The sequence below is a fragment of the Notolepis coatsorum genome (assembly GCF_963971535.1).
Source record: "Notolepis coatsorum genome assembly, chromosome: 5".
NCBI lineage: Eukaryota > Metazoa > Chordata > Actinopteri > Aulopiformes > Paralepididae > Notolepis > Notolepis coatsorum.
This window is the reverse complement of record NC_140169.1, coordinates 117,424,645-117,446,853: the sequence shown is the minus strand read 5'-3', so window position 1 is coordinate 117,446,853 and position 22,209 is coordinate 117,424,645. Positions and strand designations below refer to the sequence as shown.

Below are 22,209 nucleotides of genomic sequence, written 5' to 3'. Positions count from 1 at the left end.
GATGTGGTGACGTCCTTTTCCTTGTCAGGGGGACAGTCCACCAGAGCTTCCCGGACTTCACCTTCCTCACAGGCAACTGGATCGGCAAACTCATGAAGCTGAAGGGAGAGATAGACCCAGAGATCGCCATAGACCTCTGCAACAAAGCATCACTAGCCTTCCTGCAGAGGCACCTTGGTAAGGAGAACAAGAGACGCAGTGCATCCTGGTGGCTCAGTGGGCGAGGGTGTTTGCGTATTGGGCATGGTGCTGTGGGCTTCTGTCCAACTCATGATTCATACTCTCAATTGGACGAAGCCCCTTGGTACGCTTCCAACATCAGCAGTTAGGCTACCCGTTCACTTAGAAATAAACATGGGAGGTGACTGACATTTTTAGCAATTATTAACTTGCAAATGTCCAATTGATAATGAGACCAAAGTTTCGAGCAGTTGCAGGCCGGAGCAGAAGCTGGCACCTCAAAAGCACATTCTGGTGACATAATATTTACATGCAGATACTGTCAAGAGATCTCACTTGAGGTGCTTAAGATGCACCAATGCCAATTTCTTCACTGATGATACAGATTCCGAGTACTAAGTACTAATCCAATCAATTCAAACTGATGTATAAGGAAATGATGTTCACGAGGTACAGGGATGAGGAAGGGACTTGATATTCACGGGTGTTTACATTTTTATTTTATTTCTTTCATGTTTTACATAGTTTTTTTTACGTTTTAAATTAATACTCATTTGAGTAGTGGAAAAGGGGTAGGATTAAATAAGTGTATACTTCTTCCTACTACTCCTTTTCGAACATGTAAATTGAGTTATGTTTTGCTTTTATTTAGTTATTATTTTGTTTGTATTCATTTACATGTTCGAAATAAAGATAAAAAAAAAAAAAAACGTACTGAACCGTATAGATAGACCATTAGTTCGGGATCATTATTGGACAAAAAAGCTTCAGATCTAATCCATTTACCTACATTAGAGAGATTTAGCTTCCGTGTGCACAAATATAGATAATGCTTTGATTTCTAACTTGCTGCACATGGCTCGTTATCAGATTTGAGTATTGGTGAAACTCTCCGATACGGACAACCTGTTTTATATATTGGATGTTGGATACCAGCATTTATAGCTGTGCATTCCTAACTAAAGATGCTGTGAAATGTTTCTTTCTGCAGGTCTGCAGAAGGACTTCAACCAATGGGACCTTCTGATTGACGGGAAGGATGAAAACCTAATTTCAGGAACCAACGTTACTGTACTCCAGTCGTCTATCTGAGCTTGTGTTCCACCTCTGATACTGGGAGACTATGGGTCTAGCTGGCTTGTGTTCTGCCTCCGATACTGGGAGACTATGGGTCTAGCTGGCCTGTGTTCTGCCTCTGATACTGGGAGACTATGGGTCTAGCTGGCCTGTGTTCTGCCTCTGATACTGAGAGACTATGGGTCTAGCTGGCCTGTGTTCTGCCTCCGATACTGGGAGACTATGGGTCTAGCTGGCTTGTGTTCTGCCTCCGATACTGGGAGACTATGGGTCTAGCTGGCCTGTGTTCTGCCTCCGATACTGGGAGACTATGGGTCTAGCTGGCATGTGCTCCATTCCATTTGACCCAGGTGCAGGAAATCCTATGGCATGGTTCCCAAAACTGCAAACCATGCTCACCTTGCATCCCAGGCATAGGCAAAAGCAATGCAAATATCTCAAAGGAATTAATAACAACATTTATTTTTTGTAAGAGAAAGGCGCCAGGTTGCACTTAAGTTAGTTTAGTAATTTCCCAACTAATGGTTAAGGTTAGGATGGGAGCCGGGGAAGCAGATCCCTAATCAGCTCAAGGACAACTTCATTCTGGAGTGTTTTTTTATGCTCCAGGTCTGATGACAGCTATCTCTACAGAATAATCCCAACTCATTGACTGTGCCAATATTTGTAGCACTGAGCCTTGAATGTTGTGTACGAACCAACGCATGTGTACTATTGTTGAATCTTGACCATTGCCAAGTACATTTCTTGGGAGAAATGTTTTAATCATGATATAATTTTTTTTAAGTCTCCTAGAATGTATATACAGATCTAGAGATAATGTTTGCATAGCAATTATTATTGTATTTTAATATGAATGTCTCTCTTGACTCGGAATTCGATTCCATCAGAGACAAATGTTTGCAGTGTGGTTGTATGTGGTATGCCTCTAAAATGAGATATTAATCAAACTGAAGAATGGTTAAGAAAAAAAAAGATTGGAGACTTTTTTATATATATGACTTAGATTGATTATTTGATTAGGACTGAGTAATGTATTCCAATATTTATCTAGCATCCTTGCACACAATACAACCACACAAGACGAGTCCTCAATCTCACTGAAAGAACACTAATGCTAAATTTCAGGAAAAATGAGATTTCTTTTTTTTTACCAGTTGCACCAAGATACCATGTGCCTTAATTCACAGTACTGTCCATCGAGTTACTCAAATGTAACAGCCTCTCTACTTTTCTACACTTCATTTTCCACGTTTTCCACATCCATTTTGCAACTACTGTATGAAGTACTTTCATTTGTACTACCGACATCCAATAAATTCATTTACATACAAGTATAAAATACTTCCATCAGCTCGTTTTTTTTGTAATGTTGAATAGAATTCCCATGCTGCCGCACATGCTCAGGTGACAATGCAAGGACTACAAATAAAAACAATTAAATGGATCTGCCAATTAAGAGTACCAATCCAAACACCAAGATTTTCAGTAAATCATGTTGACTATCTTTGCCTTATAAAACATTTACAGGATAAATCGTTTAGAAAAACTTGCTTCCTGGTTTTTAGAAACACTTGCCCAATATCGGGACAGCTTCACTTGCCAATCATAGCTGGATTAACACACCGATAGTACTGATATCAGTGCATCTATAGTTCATATCAACTAAAGGCACCACGTTCTGCATTACTAAGACTGCATTTACACAGGGACAACTCATCTGTACCCAATATGATTCTCTCCTGGCATGTCTAAACAGACCAAAATAGTTTCAAAATCTAAAGATATTATGCCTCTATAAATGCAACCAACAATTCCATGCGACTTGTCATGTTGTACTATAATAATGCAGTCACTGCTCTCGTCATGTTGTACTATAATAATGCAGTCACTGCTCTCATGTTCTACTATAATAATGCAGTCAGTCACTGCTCTCATCATGTTCTACTATAATTATGCAGTCAGTCACGGCTCTCATCATGTTCTACTATAATAATGCAGTCACTGCTCTCATCATGTTCTACTATAATAATGCAGTCACTGCTCTCATCATGTTCTACTATAATAATGCAGTCAGTCACGGCTCTCATCATGTTCTACTATAATAATGCAGTCACTGCTCTCATCATGTTCTACTATAATAATGCAGTCACTGCTCTCATCATGTTCTACTATAATAATGCAGTCAGTCACTGCTCTCATCATGTTCTACTATAATAATGCAGTCAGTCACGGCTCTCGTCATGTTCTACTATAATAATGCAGTCACTGCTCTCGTCATGTTCTACTATAATAATGCAGTCAGTCACTGCTCTCATCATGTTCTACTATAATAATGCAGTCACTGCTCTCGTCATGTTCTACTATAATAATGCAGTCACTGCTCTCATCATGTTCTACTATAATAATGCAGTCACTGCTCTCATCATGTTCTACTATAATAATGCAGTCACTGCTCTCGTCATGTTCTACTATAATAATGCAGTCACTGCTCTCATCATGTTCTACTATAATAATGCAGTCACTGCTCTCGTGTTCTACTATAATAATGCAGCCCTCCAACCGAACAAGGCCACTGGCCATGACAACATCCCCTCCAAATTCCTCAGAGACTCAGCAGCCGCCATCACCCCAGTCATCACACACATAATAAACCTCTCCATAAAACAGGGACACGTCCCCAAGGACTTCAAAATAGCGAGAGTAACACCCCTGCACAAAAAGGGCAGCAAATTAGACCCAGGCAACTACCGCCCTGTTTCTATCCTTACATCCATCTCGAAAGTCATGGAAAAAATAGTATACGAACAGGTCGAAAAGTACCTTACGGATAAAAATCTAATCTACGAATTCCAATCTGGCTTCAGAACATCCCACTCCACTGACACATGCCTTCTCTATTTGAACGACCACATCAAGCAAGAGGTGGACGCGGGCAAATACTGCGGCATGGTCATGCTAGACCTACAAAAGGCCTTCGACACTGTCAATCACACCATTCTGATTGACAAGCTAAAAGCAATTGGTTTTGATAGTTTATCAGTGAGCTGGATACAATCCTACCTGGAGGGGAGAGAACAGATGGTGGAGGTAAACGGTACCCTATCCCCCCCCCTCACAGTGAACTGTGGTGTTCCACAAGGAAGCATACTAGGACCACTACTGTTCCTAATTTATGCAAATGACATGTCGTCAGCTTGTGACTGCAACTTGTTCCTGTTTGCGGACGACTCAGCCCTGCTGGTCTCTGACAAGAACAAATTACAGGTTGAAAAAACCCTCAGCTCGGAACTAGGCAAAATCTGCATATGGCTCGCCGACAACAAACTATCATTACACATGGGCAAAACAGAGTCCATTCTCTTCGGTTCAAATAACAAACTCAGCAAAACAGACGGCTTCTCAGTTACAGTGGGTGACAATATTGTCACAAGGAAAGAAGAAATTACCTACCTGGGTTCCATCCTAGAGGCTAATCTTTCCTGTGACAAAATGGCATCCAATGTAATAAAAAAAGTCAATCAACGAACTCGATTCTTGTACCGGATCTCCTCCCTGGTAAACAAGAATACCCTGAAGACTCTGGCAGGAGCACTCATTCAAGGGTACTACGACTATGCTTGCACCTCATGGTACCAAAGCACCTCAAAGGCACTAAAAACCAAATTACAAACATCTCAAAACAAACTAGTCAGACTACTGCTTGACCTGACTCCTAGAACCCACCTCACCCCTGCACACTTTGCCAACCTAGGATGGCTTAGAGTAGACGACAGAGTACAGCAACTTGCAATGGGCCTGGTCTACAAGATACACTACACGACCAAGGTACCCATGTACATGTCAAAATACTTCCCAAAGGTCAGTGAATACCACGATCACAACACCAGAGGGAGCTCCACAAATCATGTAAAACCCAGATTCGGCACAAACAAGGGACTAAACACGTTTCGCAATTATGCCACAACAATGTGGAACGCCCTACCCAAAGCTGTAAAGGAATGTAAATCACTACCCACCTTCAAAAACACTCTCAAAGAACACCTACGGGAGACTGCAATTCAAAACTGGCCCCTACAAATGTCCTAACCCAGTTGTACAATAAAGACCAAGCATGGCTTTGTCAGTATTCCAATGTACAGCCCCACCCAACCCAACACCTACCCAACCTCCTCCAATGTACAGTTTCCATGTACAGTCAAATGTATGTCAGTATTCCAATGTACAGTGTCCCCCCCCCCTACCCACCCCCCCCCACCTCCAATGTACAGCCCCACCCCACCTACCCAACCTCCCCCAATGCACAGTTTCTATGTCAAATGTATATACTCTTCTTCTGGATTTTTTTAGTATCACAAACAGTACTGTATTTGAAAATCTGGTAGGTCATAAATGTATAGATGTAGCAGTACTGTCTATCTGTATGTCATGTGTGTCATATGATGAATTGAAAATGGGGGACCCTGATGGAAACAAGACGAAAGTCTTTCACAGGTCTGCATCCTCTTAACAATTGTATGTATTGAGCTGTACTGTACTGTACCCATTCTGCAATCTGTTAATAAACTTTTCAATCAATCAATCAATCAGTCACTGCTCTCATGTTCTACTATAATAATGCAGTCACTGCTCTCATCATGTTCTACTATAATTGTAACTGAGGGGTACAATTCCCTGACTGTATTGATAAGTATGGTATCATTAAACCACTACCACTTTAATTACTGGCCATACAGTACACGATATCTAAGTATGATGAACACTTTCCCACATATGAAATCAGGTCCACACAAAGGTAATAGTCAAATATTTAATATATAGCAAAAGGTACATATAATAGTTACTTATTACATTTATGATTTGAATGCACTTGTAAGGCAAATGAGTATTCGTAGGCAAATCAACACTGAATGTCCAATCTCTGGTTACACAGGAAGCAAGTATACAACCTGGCTCTTAGGGAATTATAACGATGGTCACTTAATGATTATAGCTGGATAATATACTGAAGGGGTCCCGCCGGTTGTAAGCCAGTAGGGGGGGTAGGAGAGCAGTCGGCTGTATCCCGTCTGGTCAACGATTTCTAGGGAGAGTTCAGGTACAGAACACAGTGCCCGTAGAACCTTGATCCACAGATGAATACACTTGGGCTCTCTTGTAGACGATAGCTGTAGCTGTAGCTGTAAGTCCACAACGAAGAAGAAGCGAGGCGACCTCAGTCTGGTCTGAGCGCCGTCTCACCTTGGCTCCTCTCGGGGTAAATCCAACACTCACCGGTGTTGGCGATTATCCGCTCCACAAATCAAAGCACCAAAGCAAATAGATATTCCATGCCGTATAGGGCTCAGCAGTCGTCGGGGTAGGTAATCCAATGTGCAGGTCCACTCGTCCTCACCTAGAACTCCTCGGATGAAAGCACCACGTGTGGTCTGCCCAACCTGGTTAAGACTCTAGATAACGCGAGGAAGCGATGGGGGTGCTGCTCACTTTAGAACTCTAACCGTACGATGCACCATACATAATAGACTATTATTACTTAATAGAAATACGGTGCCAAACTCTGGCAATTCAGCTATTAATTCGCACGAGGTCTCAATGCTATTCTAAGGCCAAACAGGCCGTACTACACCGCACGCGGTATCGTGGGGTGAGGCTTCACGTCTTGTTACTTAGTTGGGTAGAAGGGTAAAGGACTAAGAGGAATTCTACATTTCTTGCGCCATATTTATATGCACGGTGGACAAGTAGTGCCGCTCTGCTTTCGGTAGCCGTATTCCTGCGCGGAGCTGGGGCTAGTAAGGGCATGTCTCGTTGGTACCTTTGAACTTGAACGCCAGGGGCTTGTCCCTGGCGCCTGGTCCTTTTGTCCAATAAGAGAATGAACTATTATGGGCTGTAGTAGAATAAAGGGATATTCCGTGTATATGTACAAGGAATATACAAGGGATATCAAACGATATACAAATACTATTAAATATATATCCATAAATAAATATATATATTCGGTTTAATCTGATCCTTCACAACAATAATAATGCAGTCACTGCTCTCGTCATGTTCTACTATAATAATGCAGTCACTGCTATCATCATGTTCTACTATAATATTAACTGCTCTTTAACAATAGTTTAAACAATGTGGCCTTGTCTAGCCACTCCTGAGAAAGGGAGGAATGAGTCATGTTTGGAACTGCAATATATTTATTGTGCAAACACAAATCAAAGTCTCAAATGTCAATCTTTTGACATTCTTGATCATTAAACTGACATCCGACTTGATTGAGGACACTTTTGACGAGTCATCAGCATTAAACTTTACTGAAACAATATTCCAAATATTTGAAGTAGTTGCTTTGCAAAAAGAATAAGAAAAAACATGAGCACCTGAATTATTGATCCAATTAGTGCTTATAGGTTCGGTACAAAATAAGTACAAAAACACAACAAAAGATGACAACGCTCCGCTGTCAGTGGACGTAAAGGGTTTGTTTGACGCTCGCCACATGAAACGAAACAGAAAACTTGCAGAATCAATTCAGATGAAAAGTTAAATACTTTTGACCTCTAGTATAGGCACCATGTCCTCACTCAAGTCACTCCTAAGTCAACTAATTGGTCATTAGGGTCTTAGTATTACCTGGCGTGTAAGAATTTCACCACAAATCACCTAACATATTAAGGCAAACACAGAGGCCATCCGATAATGTTATTCCTGTTCAAATTGGCATCTCAATAATTCGGGGTTGTAATTTGTTTTGGTCGTAGTAAAATCAATCTGCTTTATCGGCATTTAAAACCTTCCTGTATCGATTTGACTACTACTAACAACATTATGACCCCAAATTCCTGAGATGCCGATTTGCACAGGACTAATATTATAAGATGACCTCCATTTGCTGATATATGGTAATTTGCGCTAGAATTTTTACTTTATTCACACAAGATTAAGATTAGTCATCCTCTGCAATTATTACAAATTAATTACCTTTGTGAGGTATAATAAATAATATGAAAAAAACGATGGAGCTTAAACTGAACTGGCTACTTCATGGAGGTGTTTCTGAATTTGCAGTTACTCCTCTACTGCTGAGGTGGTCTCAGTGCTGATGACGCAACCGCTGTCAGAGTGGTCCACAGTTAACAGGAAGAGATGAGTCAGCATTGACATCTGCACCTCTGAAAAGGTCAAAATGTGAAAATGGGAGGGATGTTAAGTTTGACGCTTGTGATTGACAACACTTTGATATTCCAAAACTGCTTCGAAACAATGTACTGAGCAGAGTACAGAAGCCACAAACTGCTGATGTGATTCTTTAGCCTACTAGAGAGCGCAGTCTTTCAGAAACTGATGAGTAAGGGCCTGGCCACACTGTTCCATTGTAGTTGGCCCTCTATTTTTTATTATATTTCAACGAGGAACATCCGTTTGTTGGGCAGGGCTGATAATGAGTCAGTCACTGTGAGATATGTATTCACTGACTGTTTGATTCAGAGAAGATTCACTTTTGGGAACTGATGGGACGCATCACCGTTCGTACCAAAGCTCTCCTTTTTGCAAACCCACAATTACGTAAGCTAGATTCTAATAAAAAACGCTTGAAATGGGAAGAGGGGAAATATGGACACATCACAGCAAGAAAAAGCATAATCGCTTACCGGAACAGTCATCAGAACAGTCCGTCTCTTCCTCAGACATGATGTCCTTTACATCCTGTAAAATCAACAACAATATCAGACCACCATGAGTTCATTCTTGTCTTTTGAAAATGCACAATAAACAGGGAATACCCCTGAATTGCAGCATTCAAACACGTTTATCCATATACAAATGTAAATAGGTCTCAATGACGCAATTATTTAATAATATTTGGAACACACTCAAATGACCACCCGTGGGTCCCAAATATTATTATTATAATTTATTTCAATGTTTTATTCGTTATAATTGTTTTACATTTTCTTTTTATACAAATTGTAGTGTTAACCTAGAGTTTGATGCTATAATATAGTTATACTATGGTTATACTGCTTCCTATATATCTACACACCGAGTTGTGATGGCCATTGGGTTTCTTCATTGAGCGTTTATCCTTATTAGGGCACAACGTTTTATTATAAATTGTTATATTCATGTATAATGTGCATGCATGTTCATGTATGAATGTATCTGAGAATTTAACAAATAAAAACCTTTTCTGAACTTTTACATGCTCCATAATAGTCTGGATGCTTAAATTGCAAGAGCACAAATCACATTTTACATTACTTGAACGGACTAAGATAGATGACAATACATCTGAACAAAACACATAGTCTTCTAGATTAACTAATGTTTGTGTTCCATCTATCTATCTGAAACATACCAATGTTTTGAGTCACCGATTAGATCAGCAAAAATAAAGAAAATAACTTAGCTGAACCAATGCATTAGCTGAAAGCATAAGGAACACATACTTGTCCATTATCAGTTAGGCCTATTTGTTCATTCTACTGTAGATGGCTCTCATGCGGGGCGTGTCTGAACCGAAGAGCACTCCAGTGTAATGAAAGCTGTGGGCAGTAACTCTGCTGTACAGTGTTAATTTTGGCAGCCATTTTCATTTTAGTTTTAGTCTTAGTCATGTGTCAAGTGCTCCTTTTTCGTTTTCATCATATTTAGTCATCTTCATTTATCTTTAGTTTAGTCAGTTTTAGTCAACTAAATGTCTGAGCATTTTAGTCTTAGGCCATGTTTAGACAGAGAGAGTCTGAACAGAAACCGCAAAAGTCGTCTTGCGGTCTCACTTTTAATGTTGCGTTTAGACGAGTGTTTTGGGATGGAATTCTGCGTGCAGACGAGGCTGTAAAGACTCGAGACGACGGAGCCCCGCTGTCACACGATTGGCGCAGATGTCACATGACCAGAAACGTCAGTGGCCAATCAGATCGTGCAAACCGAACGCGGAAGTGCAACTCTGTTAGGGCGGTAGCCTGCACAAATGAGGACTCCGTTAGGGAAAATATTCACACAACCCATACGCTACACTGCCTCAGGTCGTTGAGACAACCAGACGTGCTGTGAAGACCCGCCCTACTCTGCCTCTGATTCGCAGACTGTGGGTGGGGGAATGTGATTGGACCAAAGCAGAGTCACTCACAGACAGTGGCTCCAGTCAATAATAGTTACGATAGCCGCGGGACTGATTCTTGTGTATTTAAAAGTACTGCCTTCAGGTGATCGCCATGGATAGAATCAGACATGCTTTGTTTACGCTTCTAGGCTACTGGCACATGCCTGTGATGTAAGCAGTACGCGACGAGAGCCTTGAGAACCCTTTCGTCAGTTTTATGCGGTTTGACTGTTCAGATGATAGCGCAAAGGTTTATCGTTTCTAGGATTTCCACCCAGGAAGGTGGTCTCACTTTTTTGCGGATTCTCCCCGCAAAAACGGCGTTGCCGTATAAACAAAAGGCACATTCGAAGAAATATTTTGCCGGTTTCACCCGCAAGTCTTCCCGTCTAAACATGGCCTTAGTCAGTTTGTCTCAATTTTGTCTTTTTTCTTTTAGTCTAGATTTAGTCGACGAAAACGGATGACATTTGTTTATTTTTAGTTAATGTACTAAAAAAAAATACGGTATATTATATAAATTATAAAACTTTTTTTTTCTTTTCTTTTTTACAGCTACTGTTTTATATATACTGTTTTTTAGTAATAACTAGAAAGTAATGGTATTTATTCAACAACAGGTGATTGTATACAGTAGATTAGTACTATGCTCAACTATGCTTCACCCACGGAAAGGTTGTTGGCACATTGGTTCCACACGGACATTATACGTTGTTGAACTTGCTTCCAGAAGGCTCTGTTTAGGTTAGCTACAAGTTTCAAGTTTCAAGTTTCTTTAATAGTTGTCATACAGAAGTACAGAATACTTTTGTACAAAATGCTTCTTACTGTAGTAGCAGAGGCTCTGTTGTGATTTTTAATGCACAATAAATATTCAACATTCTCTTTTGAGACTCCACCTCAGACTTGTATCATTTGGCACTAAAAGCTAAACATTGTCACCGGTATGGCTGTCCGCAACATGTCATTAATTGTGTGCGAAACTCTTGACTTGACTTGATCAGTTAGCCACATTAGCGTGAGCTAGGTTAGCCACTAGTTAACGCGAGCTAGATGGAAATACAAACAATGTAACGTTACTGGTGAAAAAGTGATTTACCTTGGAATACTCCTTTGCCAACTTGCTGTACTTCGCTTGCAGGTCTGCAGCTGGATTATGAATAGTCCCAACTTTAGCCAAGGTAACGTTAAGCTAAAACTAGCTTTTCAAATAGCTCTTCAGCTAATGCTAATAACAGAGCTCCCCGTCACACTGCTCTGTCTGGACGATGGCATTAAGAAAAGTTAATTATTTTGTCTCGTCTTGTTTTAGTCAACAATATCAACATACATGAAGAGAAATTTCATCCTGGTTTTTGTAAATAAAATTTTTGTGTCCTCAGTTGTGGTCAACGATATTTAATAAACTATTTCGTCTCGTTAGCGTCACATGGTCTTCAATAACGTGACATCACGTCTCGTTGTCGTCATGAAAAAAACCTTCGTTGACGAACATCTTTCGTCATCATTTTAGTTGACAAAATTAACACTGCTGCTGTGGAGGTCCATCCCTCTGTGCATAGTGGACGTATTGGATCATTCTTTGACAATTCTGCCTCTTGTCTGTTCACGTTTAGAAATGTTCTTATTGCTGAACTAACTGAAAGGAAATATTAATGTGGCTCAACGTTATCATTAGATTAGGGTTTTTAGAAAGTGAAACTTAAGCTACTCTGTACTGCGACTCTGCGTGGCTGCTGTCTGCTTTATAATGTTGTCTGACAAAGTATTGATAACATCTAGTATTTAACATTTTTATTATTTGTATTTAATGAATGAATATGCGAAGAATTAACACCAGTAACACCAACTACCGCGGCAAGCCAATCATGTAATTAAGGTCGTCATCTTATATTCGGGTACTTGGCTACAGGAAACCACCCGCATCTCGCTTCCCTGGGAATGGGATTCATAGCCCATACAGCCACAGAAAGAGAGTATGGGAAGTGTTTACTACAAGTCTAGTACATACTTCTGGCGGAGCCTGCTGGTTAGCAGCTCCCGATGAGCCCTCTACATCAAGCTCCACACCGGGGTCATCTATTGGGACAAACCATTCCTGCTCTGAAGATGATTGTTCAGCTACAGCATGGGCCACCGACACCAACAAAACCAGGGAGAGAAAGAGAAAAAGGAACATCATTTTTGTGGTACATGCAAACGGTAAACCAGATGCTAACTTATATCCCGGTATTAGATGAGATAAGGTGTTCATAATGCAGATTACCAATATCCTAATGTACGCTGAATCCAATGGAGAATTGCCATTTGAAACTGATATTGGCACATCCCAGGGCCCTCATTTATAGGGTTGGGCACCGAGAACCGGTTCTAATAGGAACCGGTTCCTAACTTCCAGTTCTGGAACATATTTGCATTTCGATTCTTAAAAAAATATTAAAAAAATTTTTTTTTTTTTTACTTTGTTAATTAATACCCTAGTTACAGTACAGCAACCAAATGTAACTGTATCAAGTCAACTGACAATGTGAATAGTATGAAAAAAAAAAGAAAGAAAAAAAAAAAAAAAGCTGTGACCTGTTTTGACCTGCACCTCAAAGAATCTGAATCAGGAATCGTTTAGAACAGGAATCGAAATGGAGAATCGGAACCGGAATCGTTCAAATCCAAACGATGCCCAACCCTACTCATTTATCAATGGTGCGTACGCACAGATATGTGCGTAAACCGTGTGTACGATCATTTCTAAGCAAAGTGTGGGATTTATCAAAATTAACGTGTGCTTGAGATTGTGCGTATATCCCGGCGCACCGAAGATACAGTAGTCTGCACGCTCCCTCCTCCTCAGCAGAGTTGTCTGTGAAATTGACAACTTCATTGGATTTATTTATTCTCTAAATATCTATAATCATACAATTAAATATTGTTTAAAATAAAACACTAAATACTATTATTCTGTGTATCATGTTTCCAAATAAGATTGTTCACAACGGAAAATGCTGTATACGTTCAATTTGTTGGATTTATTTATTCTCTAAATATCTATAATCATACGATTAAATATTGTTTAAAATAAAACACAAAATACTATTATTCTGTGTATCATGTTTCCAAATAAGATTGTTCACAACGAAAAATGCTGTATACGTTCAATTTGTTGGACCTCCGTGATCAATCTCGCTCTGTGAAGTTTCTCATAGTTCACCCGGCTTAGTCCATTATTTCACATTCAATGGGGGTGTTTCATAACCATATATGGTTAATTAGGGGCGGTTCTGTATGCAAATGCTTACAATCATGCACAAGCTAAGAACAATGGTATTTATCAACACAGAGTGTGTGCACGCACGGTTGATAAATCCCGATTTTTCTGTGCGTAGAGACATTCTAAATTCCATGCTTAGGAACGAAAATAGAACACTTTCTATGCATTATTGATAAATGAGGACCCAGGTATCTTATCCAGGTTTCTCATTCTCAGCAATTATAAGGCATAAACGTGTAAAGGGTATATGATGTTTACTTGCACCAAGACAAAACCAGGGCCCTGTTCCTCGTACCTGGCTAACTGAGTTAGCCGGATAATTTTCAGCATAGCTTGACTTAAGCCAGACCTTTCCGTTCCCCGACGTCGGATTGTCTAAATCACTATGGCAACATATCAAAAAGTTTGAACCTGGTCGAGGGCAGGGTTTAGTTCAGTTAGCTGGATAAACCATGGCCACACCCTTGCAAAGAAATGCAGCTCGCTTCCTGAAATAATTCTCAGTCTAGATCCCATTATACCATTCTGAATTATGTTTTTGTGCTTCGTTTTTCTAGAGGGGGCTTTTGAAATGTAAAATAATATACCTAAAATGCTGATAATAAATCATATTCAGCCTATAGATTTACTTTGTCCTAAATAATGCACATCATATTTATACGGATGCGTCGCGACAGTGGTTATTTTAACCCATTCATTGCCGGAGCTTATATCCATCCTTGTAGCCTCTCTGCCAGCTCTATTTGTCTATGGAGATGTTCACTTTCTTTGCAGGGCTATAACTTTTTAAATTGTATTGCTAAATTGACATTACTATGGCCCCTTCAACATCAATTATCTATCGTTCAGGATGTAGGAACGTTTTACTTTTTCATTCACACAATAATACGGTCTAGAGTATAAATATGTTTTTATCGTTTTCTGCAGTATTTCATAGAACTTGAGATATAGCCATAAATGCATAGATCATCAAATGCAGTTTGATACCGATCGACGCCAGATAAAACATTTCAACTGTACACGGTCCTAGACGTGTTGACTGATCATCTGCGGTTGACCGGAGGGGGGGGTCGTTTATAATTCAATGACCGACGTTAAATGATTTATGTAGTATGGGTGATATATAGATCAGAGCAGTTTGTATCGAAAATGGTAAAGAAAAACACTGAAACTCACCCCAGTCTCCTCTTACCGTTGGGTGAGGAGCGTGGAGCAAAAAGATCGCTATTATGGGATGTTGATCTAGGTGATCCAGTTCCGGTTTGTATAATACTAATACACGTCCAATCATGTTGTTTATTGAGTTATGGCAACGGATCGATATGCACGGTGTCTGGATAGAGTCCCGCGAGCGATAGCGAGTGGCCGGACAGAATAGGGGACGGACTAAGCACTTCCGGCCACTTCCGGTGTTGGCAACTCGCCGATCGGCCACCAGGTGGCGGTATTGAAGCATTACAGAGTTGAGCGGAGTCCTACAACACCAGCAAAGACTCCGTGGGTGAAATGTGAATACCATGATGAAAATATGAAATATTGATCTCAAAGACGCCGTAACCCGTCATTGGCAGATTACGCATGGCGAGGAATGACGTGTAAACACGTCATCGGCGGAGAAAGGGTTAAGAACATTTTTAATGAATGAAACCTATTGGGCGTTTGGCTCTGATTAGTTTCATATTCTTCGCTGTTGATGTATTTGCTTAACGGAGCGCCCGGATTGTGTTTCATTCAAGCATAAATTGAAGCGTCTTTATGCGTGGATTGTGGATGTGAATTATGACGAATCTGAATATGTGGATTGTTGAATTGTATCACTGTCACTCACACGTTATTGTGTAACTGGGAATAAAATGTCTGATGAGATGCGCTGTTTGACGGATTTGAGAAATTGAATGAGCCGTTGACATTAATGAATTAGATCAAATGCATTTATCTGTTCAAGCACTGTTATCTGATGATGTATTTATATATAAAGTACATGATACCTAAGCCGAGCGCATACAGTACAGATATCCTCACAAGTATCTATTATTTCATAACAATTAGATACTCTTTGGGCTTGTTTGTATCTACTTATTCTGAACGAGTTGAACTCATTATTTTCGCTAGCAATAGATCTCATTCGATTATTCATTCCATTAAGCCTACTGCCAGCAGGCACATTTAAAGAAATATAATCTGATTGATTGGGGTAATGAGGGATTTAGAATTAGCCTATAGATTATGCATTTAACTTGTCGGTGAGGCTATTGAGCCGTACTGTATTGTACCCGTTCTGCAATCTGTTAATAAAGTTTTCAATCAATCAATCAATGCCGTTAGAAAATCAGGATTTCTGCGATCGACACCTGCTGTCTTTTCAGGTGAGGCGGCCGCGCGCAATTATCCTGAGTATCAAGTCTGGTTCGAATTAACGAGTCAGCGTTCGAGGAACAGGTAAAGCCCGGATTCAAACATCGGGTTAATTGAATCTGGATAATGGGACTTTTGATCGACTTAGTTGAACCAGGTATGGGGAATAGGGCCCAGGTGGGATATTAAAAGCAGAAGTGTTTGTTTGTGAGGAAAAGCAGCTATCCGTTACAGCTACTGGCACAACACACTCCATGAAACATACCCGGAGGGTCTTCCAGACTGCCAATCTGCTGCAGAGAGCACTGAAAAGAAACGGATCCATGTGTCAAAGCCAACTATGAGGTGCTTTGATTCAGGCAATACATCAGAGTAGGAAATTAAGGGGGGCTTAGGGTAAAAAAGCCCCTGAAATCACAGAACTCACAATAACAGCACTGTATCTTTATCAACTATATTATAAACAAGGGTTCGGATTTGTTTGCTCATAAATGAGCCCATTATTGAGATGAAGGGTAAAAAATAAAAAAATGAAAAGCCTCTTACAGAAGTCCCATTTTCCACCCTGTTACACACAAATCAAAACATTAGTTAAGGCACAATGTTCAAGTGTTTGAAGTCTCTAAATAATGAGTTGAGATGAGCACCATTGCCGTCACATTCCATCAACTCCCAGAGCTGCTTTTCCCTTCCATGTTGCTTTCAATCTTACCAGTATACCATGAAGCAAATTACCATGGCTGTCCACAACGCTGAATGCTTGCTCTCAACTTATTTCACAGCAATATATATAATCCAAACTTCCTATACAAAGTATGTTTGAGGCATCAGTTGATCTTAGTGGTTACTTGGAATATAAGATGAACTAACATTCTACCTAATCAACTCGGGACGTATATAGCTCTTAGCAAATGCTATATATCCAATACCCTCCCTATAATCTATCTCATAATGGTGAATTCTATTACCGTATTCTCAATGGTTAAGGTCTCAGCAGGCTGCTCACTGGCCTGAAACACAGGCCAGTCTGTGGGTACAAAAGGCCAGTTACAGTAAGTTAACATATCAGACATAAATGATGGCAATGTTATCTATTGGTCTGTTTGGTCTGAATCATGTAGTAGCATTAATCAGTGTTCCCTATGGCTAGAAGAGAAGAAGTTGTATCTCTATGGTCCCACCCCCTAATGTGTGATGTCACAGATTTACAGCTCTGAAAAAATATGACTTGGGAAAGATTGTAAAGGTTCATTGTGGAAGTCGCTTCAGGCTTTACATTGGTTTACCCTGGTTTGGACCATCAGACTAACGTGACTAACCTAGACCATCAGACTAACGTGACTGACCTAGACCATCAGACTAACGTGACTAACCTAGACCATCAGACTAATGTGACTAACCTAGACCATTAGACTAACGTGACTGACCTAGACCATCAGACTAACATGACTGACCTAGACCATTAGACTAACGTGACTGACCTAGACCATCAGACTAACGTGACTGACCTAGACCCATTTGTTTGTAACATTGGTCTATTCCACTGTCCTTCTGACCACATGATGGTGCCATACCGCTCCAGAAATCTGCAGAAGGGGATTCTTCGGCATGGCAGGTCGCCTCTACAAGCTCATTATCCTGGACAAGAATTAAAAGGGTATGTGCCGATTAAAGATGACTGTTTTGTGGTTTTGAACAAGAAACCATGCACTCTTACAACTTACAGAATCAAGAACAGAGGCAGAATATATATTCTTTTAATTATTTAGCCTTTGTAGGGCAACATATGTAGCATCGTGACTGTGGATATTACTCACAGACCTCAGTTACATATGAACTGGATAATGCACACAAGCATGTTAACCTTATGTAAAGAGAACAAAACATAAAACACAACAAAAGAACCTCAAGGAAGACTGGGTCCCTACAACATCTAAATGGCACCCTATCCCTCTATGCTAGATCATATTGTACTTTTGTTTATTAACTCATTTAACACATTGGGTGCCAACGACGAGAAATCTCGTTGTTGGCCGCCATGCGTTGTGTGCCAATAACGAGAAATCTCGTTATTTAATCGTTATTTCTTTTATTAGCGATATCCATTCATTTTTCATCCATCCAGCCTCATGTTATCATTAAGAATGACTGAGCTCGAAAAGGGCAAATACCGCCCCCTATTGTCTCCCGGATGGTATTGCACCCATTGGAATGGAGTCGATGGGAATGCATCAGAAAAAAAACCTCTGGGGTCCACATTTTACTTCTGAGGCATGTAACCTGAGACTATTGCATCCACTGAGGGCACTGGAAGAAGCTTCGATTATGTGTTTCGGAGTATAACGTTGGATCAATAAACGCGATCGATATTTGGAATGGCGATCAGGAATTGGATTAATCTTTTTGCAGAACATCTGATCTGAGGTAAGGACTTTATTTTACCAGTATTGGGGTAATCAGATGTTTTTTTCACAGCGATCACAATGTGTCTCCTGTGTGTGTACAGTGTGTGCGTAACGTTAGCGCCAGGCACGGCATAGATAGATTTTTCAGCCCGCTTCTCTAGCGTGCATAAGTATACATATACTATCGATAATCTAGCGTTTATTTGAAAACTATTCATAAATCAGCCAGAAAATGACAACATGGTGTGTATTCCAGTAAAGGGTTATTCCTGCGGAATTTCTTTTTTAAATTATTTTTTTATTTTATTTTTGAAATCTCCAAAACTATACTCTTATTCAAAACGGTATAAAACGGAAATGTACTGATGAAAAAACAATCCGTTTCGCAAGCAAGTCAAGTAGACCCATAGCCTTAATTTAAGATATAGTTTAAGCGTTCGCAAATGTGCTCGTCCTCCAATTGTTTAGAGTGGTGGCACACAAGCTGTCTCCCCTGTTCCCCCCATGGTCTCATGTTCCTTTTGTTTTTGTTTCTTTGTTGTTTTTGTTTTTGTTTCTTTGCTTTCGTTTCTTTGTTTGTACTCCTGCTCCCGACTACTGTCAGCGACTTCGGGTTATTGAGAAGCGCTATATAAATTAAATTAATTATTATTATTAAGCGATAGATCGTCATTCATCGTTAGCACCCAATGTGTTAATGAATTAATTAATTCAAGTATCTTTGTAAATGTAATTTATTCTATTTATAACGGAGTATTCATTAAACGTTAACACAATAATCGAATAGGTTCTCACAATAATCTTTTCGATGATCGTAATTTCTATTTACCATATTCTGAGTGGGAACTGTGCGCGCAGACGGATCACTAGCCAACGCTTCAGTCTCAGCCATCAGGTCTGCTTGTGCAAGGGCCTCTTTGGCAGGGTAGGTTGCTTCAGCAAACACATTATCCTAAAAATTATTTAAAAAAATAAAAAGGGATGCACTTTTTTTCTTCGTAAATGAGCATTTTAAAACATGCATCTTAACACTTTCAGTGCCGGCCATTTAACATTGAAAACCCTGTTGAGTGCCAGCATCCACTTCAATGATAGCGTTAAAAACGCATACCGGTAATCTATGTTTTAAATCTATGTTTTAAATTATGGCTATGCGTCTAATCTGCCCGTCGCTTATCAATGACTTGTTTGCAGTCAACATTGTCGAAACGGATTGTTTTTTGTAATCGGTTCATTTGTTGTCATTTGTCGGCCTATTTATGAATCGTTTTCAAATAAACGCTAGATTATCGATAGTATATGTGTACTTATGCACGCTATAGAAGCGAGCTGAGAAATCGATTCTCTTATTTCCTCAAGAGCACACACACACATACGGGACACGCTGAGATATAGGTCAAAACAGCTCCGATTACCCCAAGACTGGTAACATAGATTCCTTACCTTAGATTAGATGTTCTCCAAAAAGATTATTCCAATTCCTGATCGCCATTCCAAATATCAATCACGTTTATTGATTGATTATTGGCTGCTGTAAATATATATTCCAGGCTGCTTTCCATCTCGCAATCACATCCCTTCATCAGATCCCTCGCCAGCATAGTGGAGCCAGTAGGCTCCCCCCCCCACAGATCCACCACAGATCCACCAGTGTAATCGAATGGCCTGCAGTTACACAGGGATAGACGATAGGGGGCGGTATTTTCCCATCGGAGCTCCTAGAGGAGCTGCTGTACCAACGGGAGACTCGGTTGAAGAAAAATCAAACGACAATTAGCGTCGTCGGCACTCAGCGGGGGGCATGAAATGATGACATAACACGTTGCTGGCACTCAAAGTGTTAATAATAAAAATTTAATGTATTATATTACCATCGCCTTTGTAGGAACTGTGTCCCCAGCTAGCTGCTGCTCGCTCACTGCCAGTTCAGTATCTGCAACAGACGACCCTGTGGTAAATATACCATTAAATTGACCGAGAGAATTCTTGGAGAAATGCATTCAAGATGTATACACCTGGCAATGTTTTTTTACACAGCTTTTCTCCTATTCTACAGTTATTCTATAGCCATCAAATGTGCCACACCTATGCAGACATCTGTAGCCATACCTATGCAGACATAAAAAAAGGAGGTAACGTTTAATCAAGACAGGTGGTCTGTGTCTTACCGATCGGAGACTCTGTATGCGAAGAAGCCGTGACAAAGTCAATGCTGTCGTCATCAGAATCACACTGCAAACAAAGAGTTAATGTGAATTAGCTGAACTAGGCCCTTTTTAATAGTATGCTAATGTAATGAGTGAAACAAACGATCAATCATCTTATTTTACTTACCTGCATGGGTTGTGACAACACCCTCTCAAAGATATTGGCAGGGTCTACCATCATCTGAGTGTCGTGATCAACTAGCAGAACCTAGTGACAAGGGGCAAACATTTACATGAGTCACTGAATACAGTGCCCTCGAGCATTCATCCTACAGTATGTAAATATGAAGAAAAAAAACAGTAGAAGAATGTCATTGTTGTTTATCAGCTTGACCTTACCATCAACATAAAAGTCATACTGTATTGAGTCAACACCCTGAGAGTTTTTCAGAGTTAGCACCCTGAGGGCTGAGAAATTCTTACCAATAAAATGATCAGTCCATATTTTGATTAATATTCTACTTTTAAATCAATGACTAAGTAAATTTTTGTCTTTTGGGAAACCTTAAGTGGTCATTCATGATATTATTTTCTGTGTTTCCTGCTAACACCTCACAATACATAATGTATGAATGGGACTTAATGGGGCATGTACAGTAGTCTCAGAATATACTCAACAGGACGGGATATGAGGCCTACTTCTGGGTATTAGTAAAGTCCAGTCCCTAAAGCTTGAATAATAATACATGATGGTCACTGTGAGTGAAAAGTATAGATTCGTTTTCCCAGTCTCCTTTGACTACCATAGTAAAATTAGACCTGTTGCTGCGTTTGCCATCCGGCAAATGGCACAGCAGCCTCATGGCCTGGACCAGCAGGCTCATGAACAAATAACACTTAACAGCCAGCTAACGCCCTGTGAACAGAGGAAAAACGATTGTATTGCTGTCCCTGCTACCGATTTGCACATACTACTTGCTATCCTTTTATTTTGTTATTGTATGCACTATGCTGCAAATATTTTATACAGGGTTCCTGTAAAGGCCATATGAGTGTTTTGTTTATTAATATTATTATTGTTGTGCTTAGGATAGTGTCTTATTTATGTTTGAACACTAGAGGGCTCTCCGCCTCCATTATAGCCACTCTTCTATAAATAGCCTAGCTAATTAACGTAATCCCATGCACCTGTGATGAGGATACATTTTTCTACCTGTCTCACCGTTTGGAACTCTGAATGGAGCAATTGACAACTGTTCCGATTTAACCCTTCATTCACCATCATTCACCCTTGGACAACAATAAACTCTGTAAACAGCAGCAACTTGGGACATTCCATATTTACACCAAACTTGGGACTGAGTAAGATAATTAATTGCGGGTGCATCGTGGACGCTTGTCGATTCATTGGGGAGCGACAAGCGGACACTACAAAGTAGAAAAATTCCTCATGGAAGAAGGACGTGTGCTGAGTGAGTACAAAGTAGAAAATTACCTCATGGAAGAAGGACGTGTGCTGAGTGAGTACAAAGCTGGAAAACTCCTCACGAAAGAAGGACATGTGTGAGTATAAAGTAGGACAAGCTCCCTCACCAAAAGGACTCCAGAGGTAAGAAGATTTATGAATAACACCTCTGTTGTTGAAGACCTGGATAAAGGAATTGATAGTAG

At 40.1% G+C, this 22,209-nt stretch overlaps 1 protein-coding gene and 1 long non-coding RNA gene across 2 annotated transcripts in view; one reads left to right on the top strand and one right to left on the bottom strand.

Annotated features, from left to right (window-relative positions):
• Positions 1–2,593, top strand: part of pla2g7 (phospholipase A2, group VII (platelet-activating factor acetylhydrolase, plasma)) — a 30,594-nt gene extending 28,001 nt beyond the window's left edge. The window contains exons 10-11 of the mRNA XM_084315078.1: positions 29–177; positions 1,172–2,593. Of these exons, the coding sequence (XP_084171204.1) occupies positions 29–177; positions 1,172–1,272 (250 nt within the window). The 3' untranslated portion in view covers positions 1,273–2,593. The remainder of the gene's footprint in view (positions 1–28; positions 178–1,171) is intronic.
• Positions 2,594–8,302: 5,709 nt separating this feature from the next.
• On the bottom strand, positions 8,303–12,478 carry LOC311229076. The gene is made up of 3 exons (XR_014619730.1): positions 12,378–12,478; positions 8,913–8,967; positions 8,303–8,432 (listed from the first exon to the last, which is right to left on the bottom strand). It is a non-coding gene; the product is annotated as an uncharacterized lncRNA (long non-coding RNA).
• Positions 12,479–22,209: the final 9,731 nt, after the last annotated feature.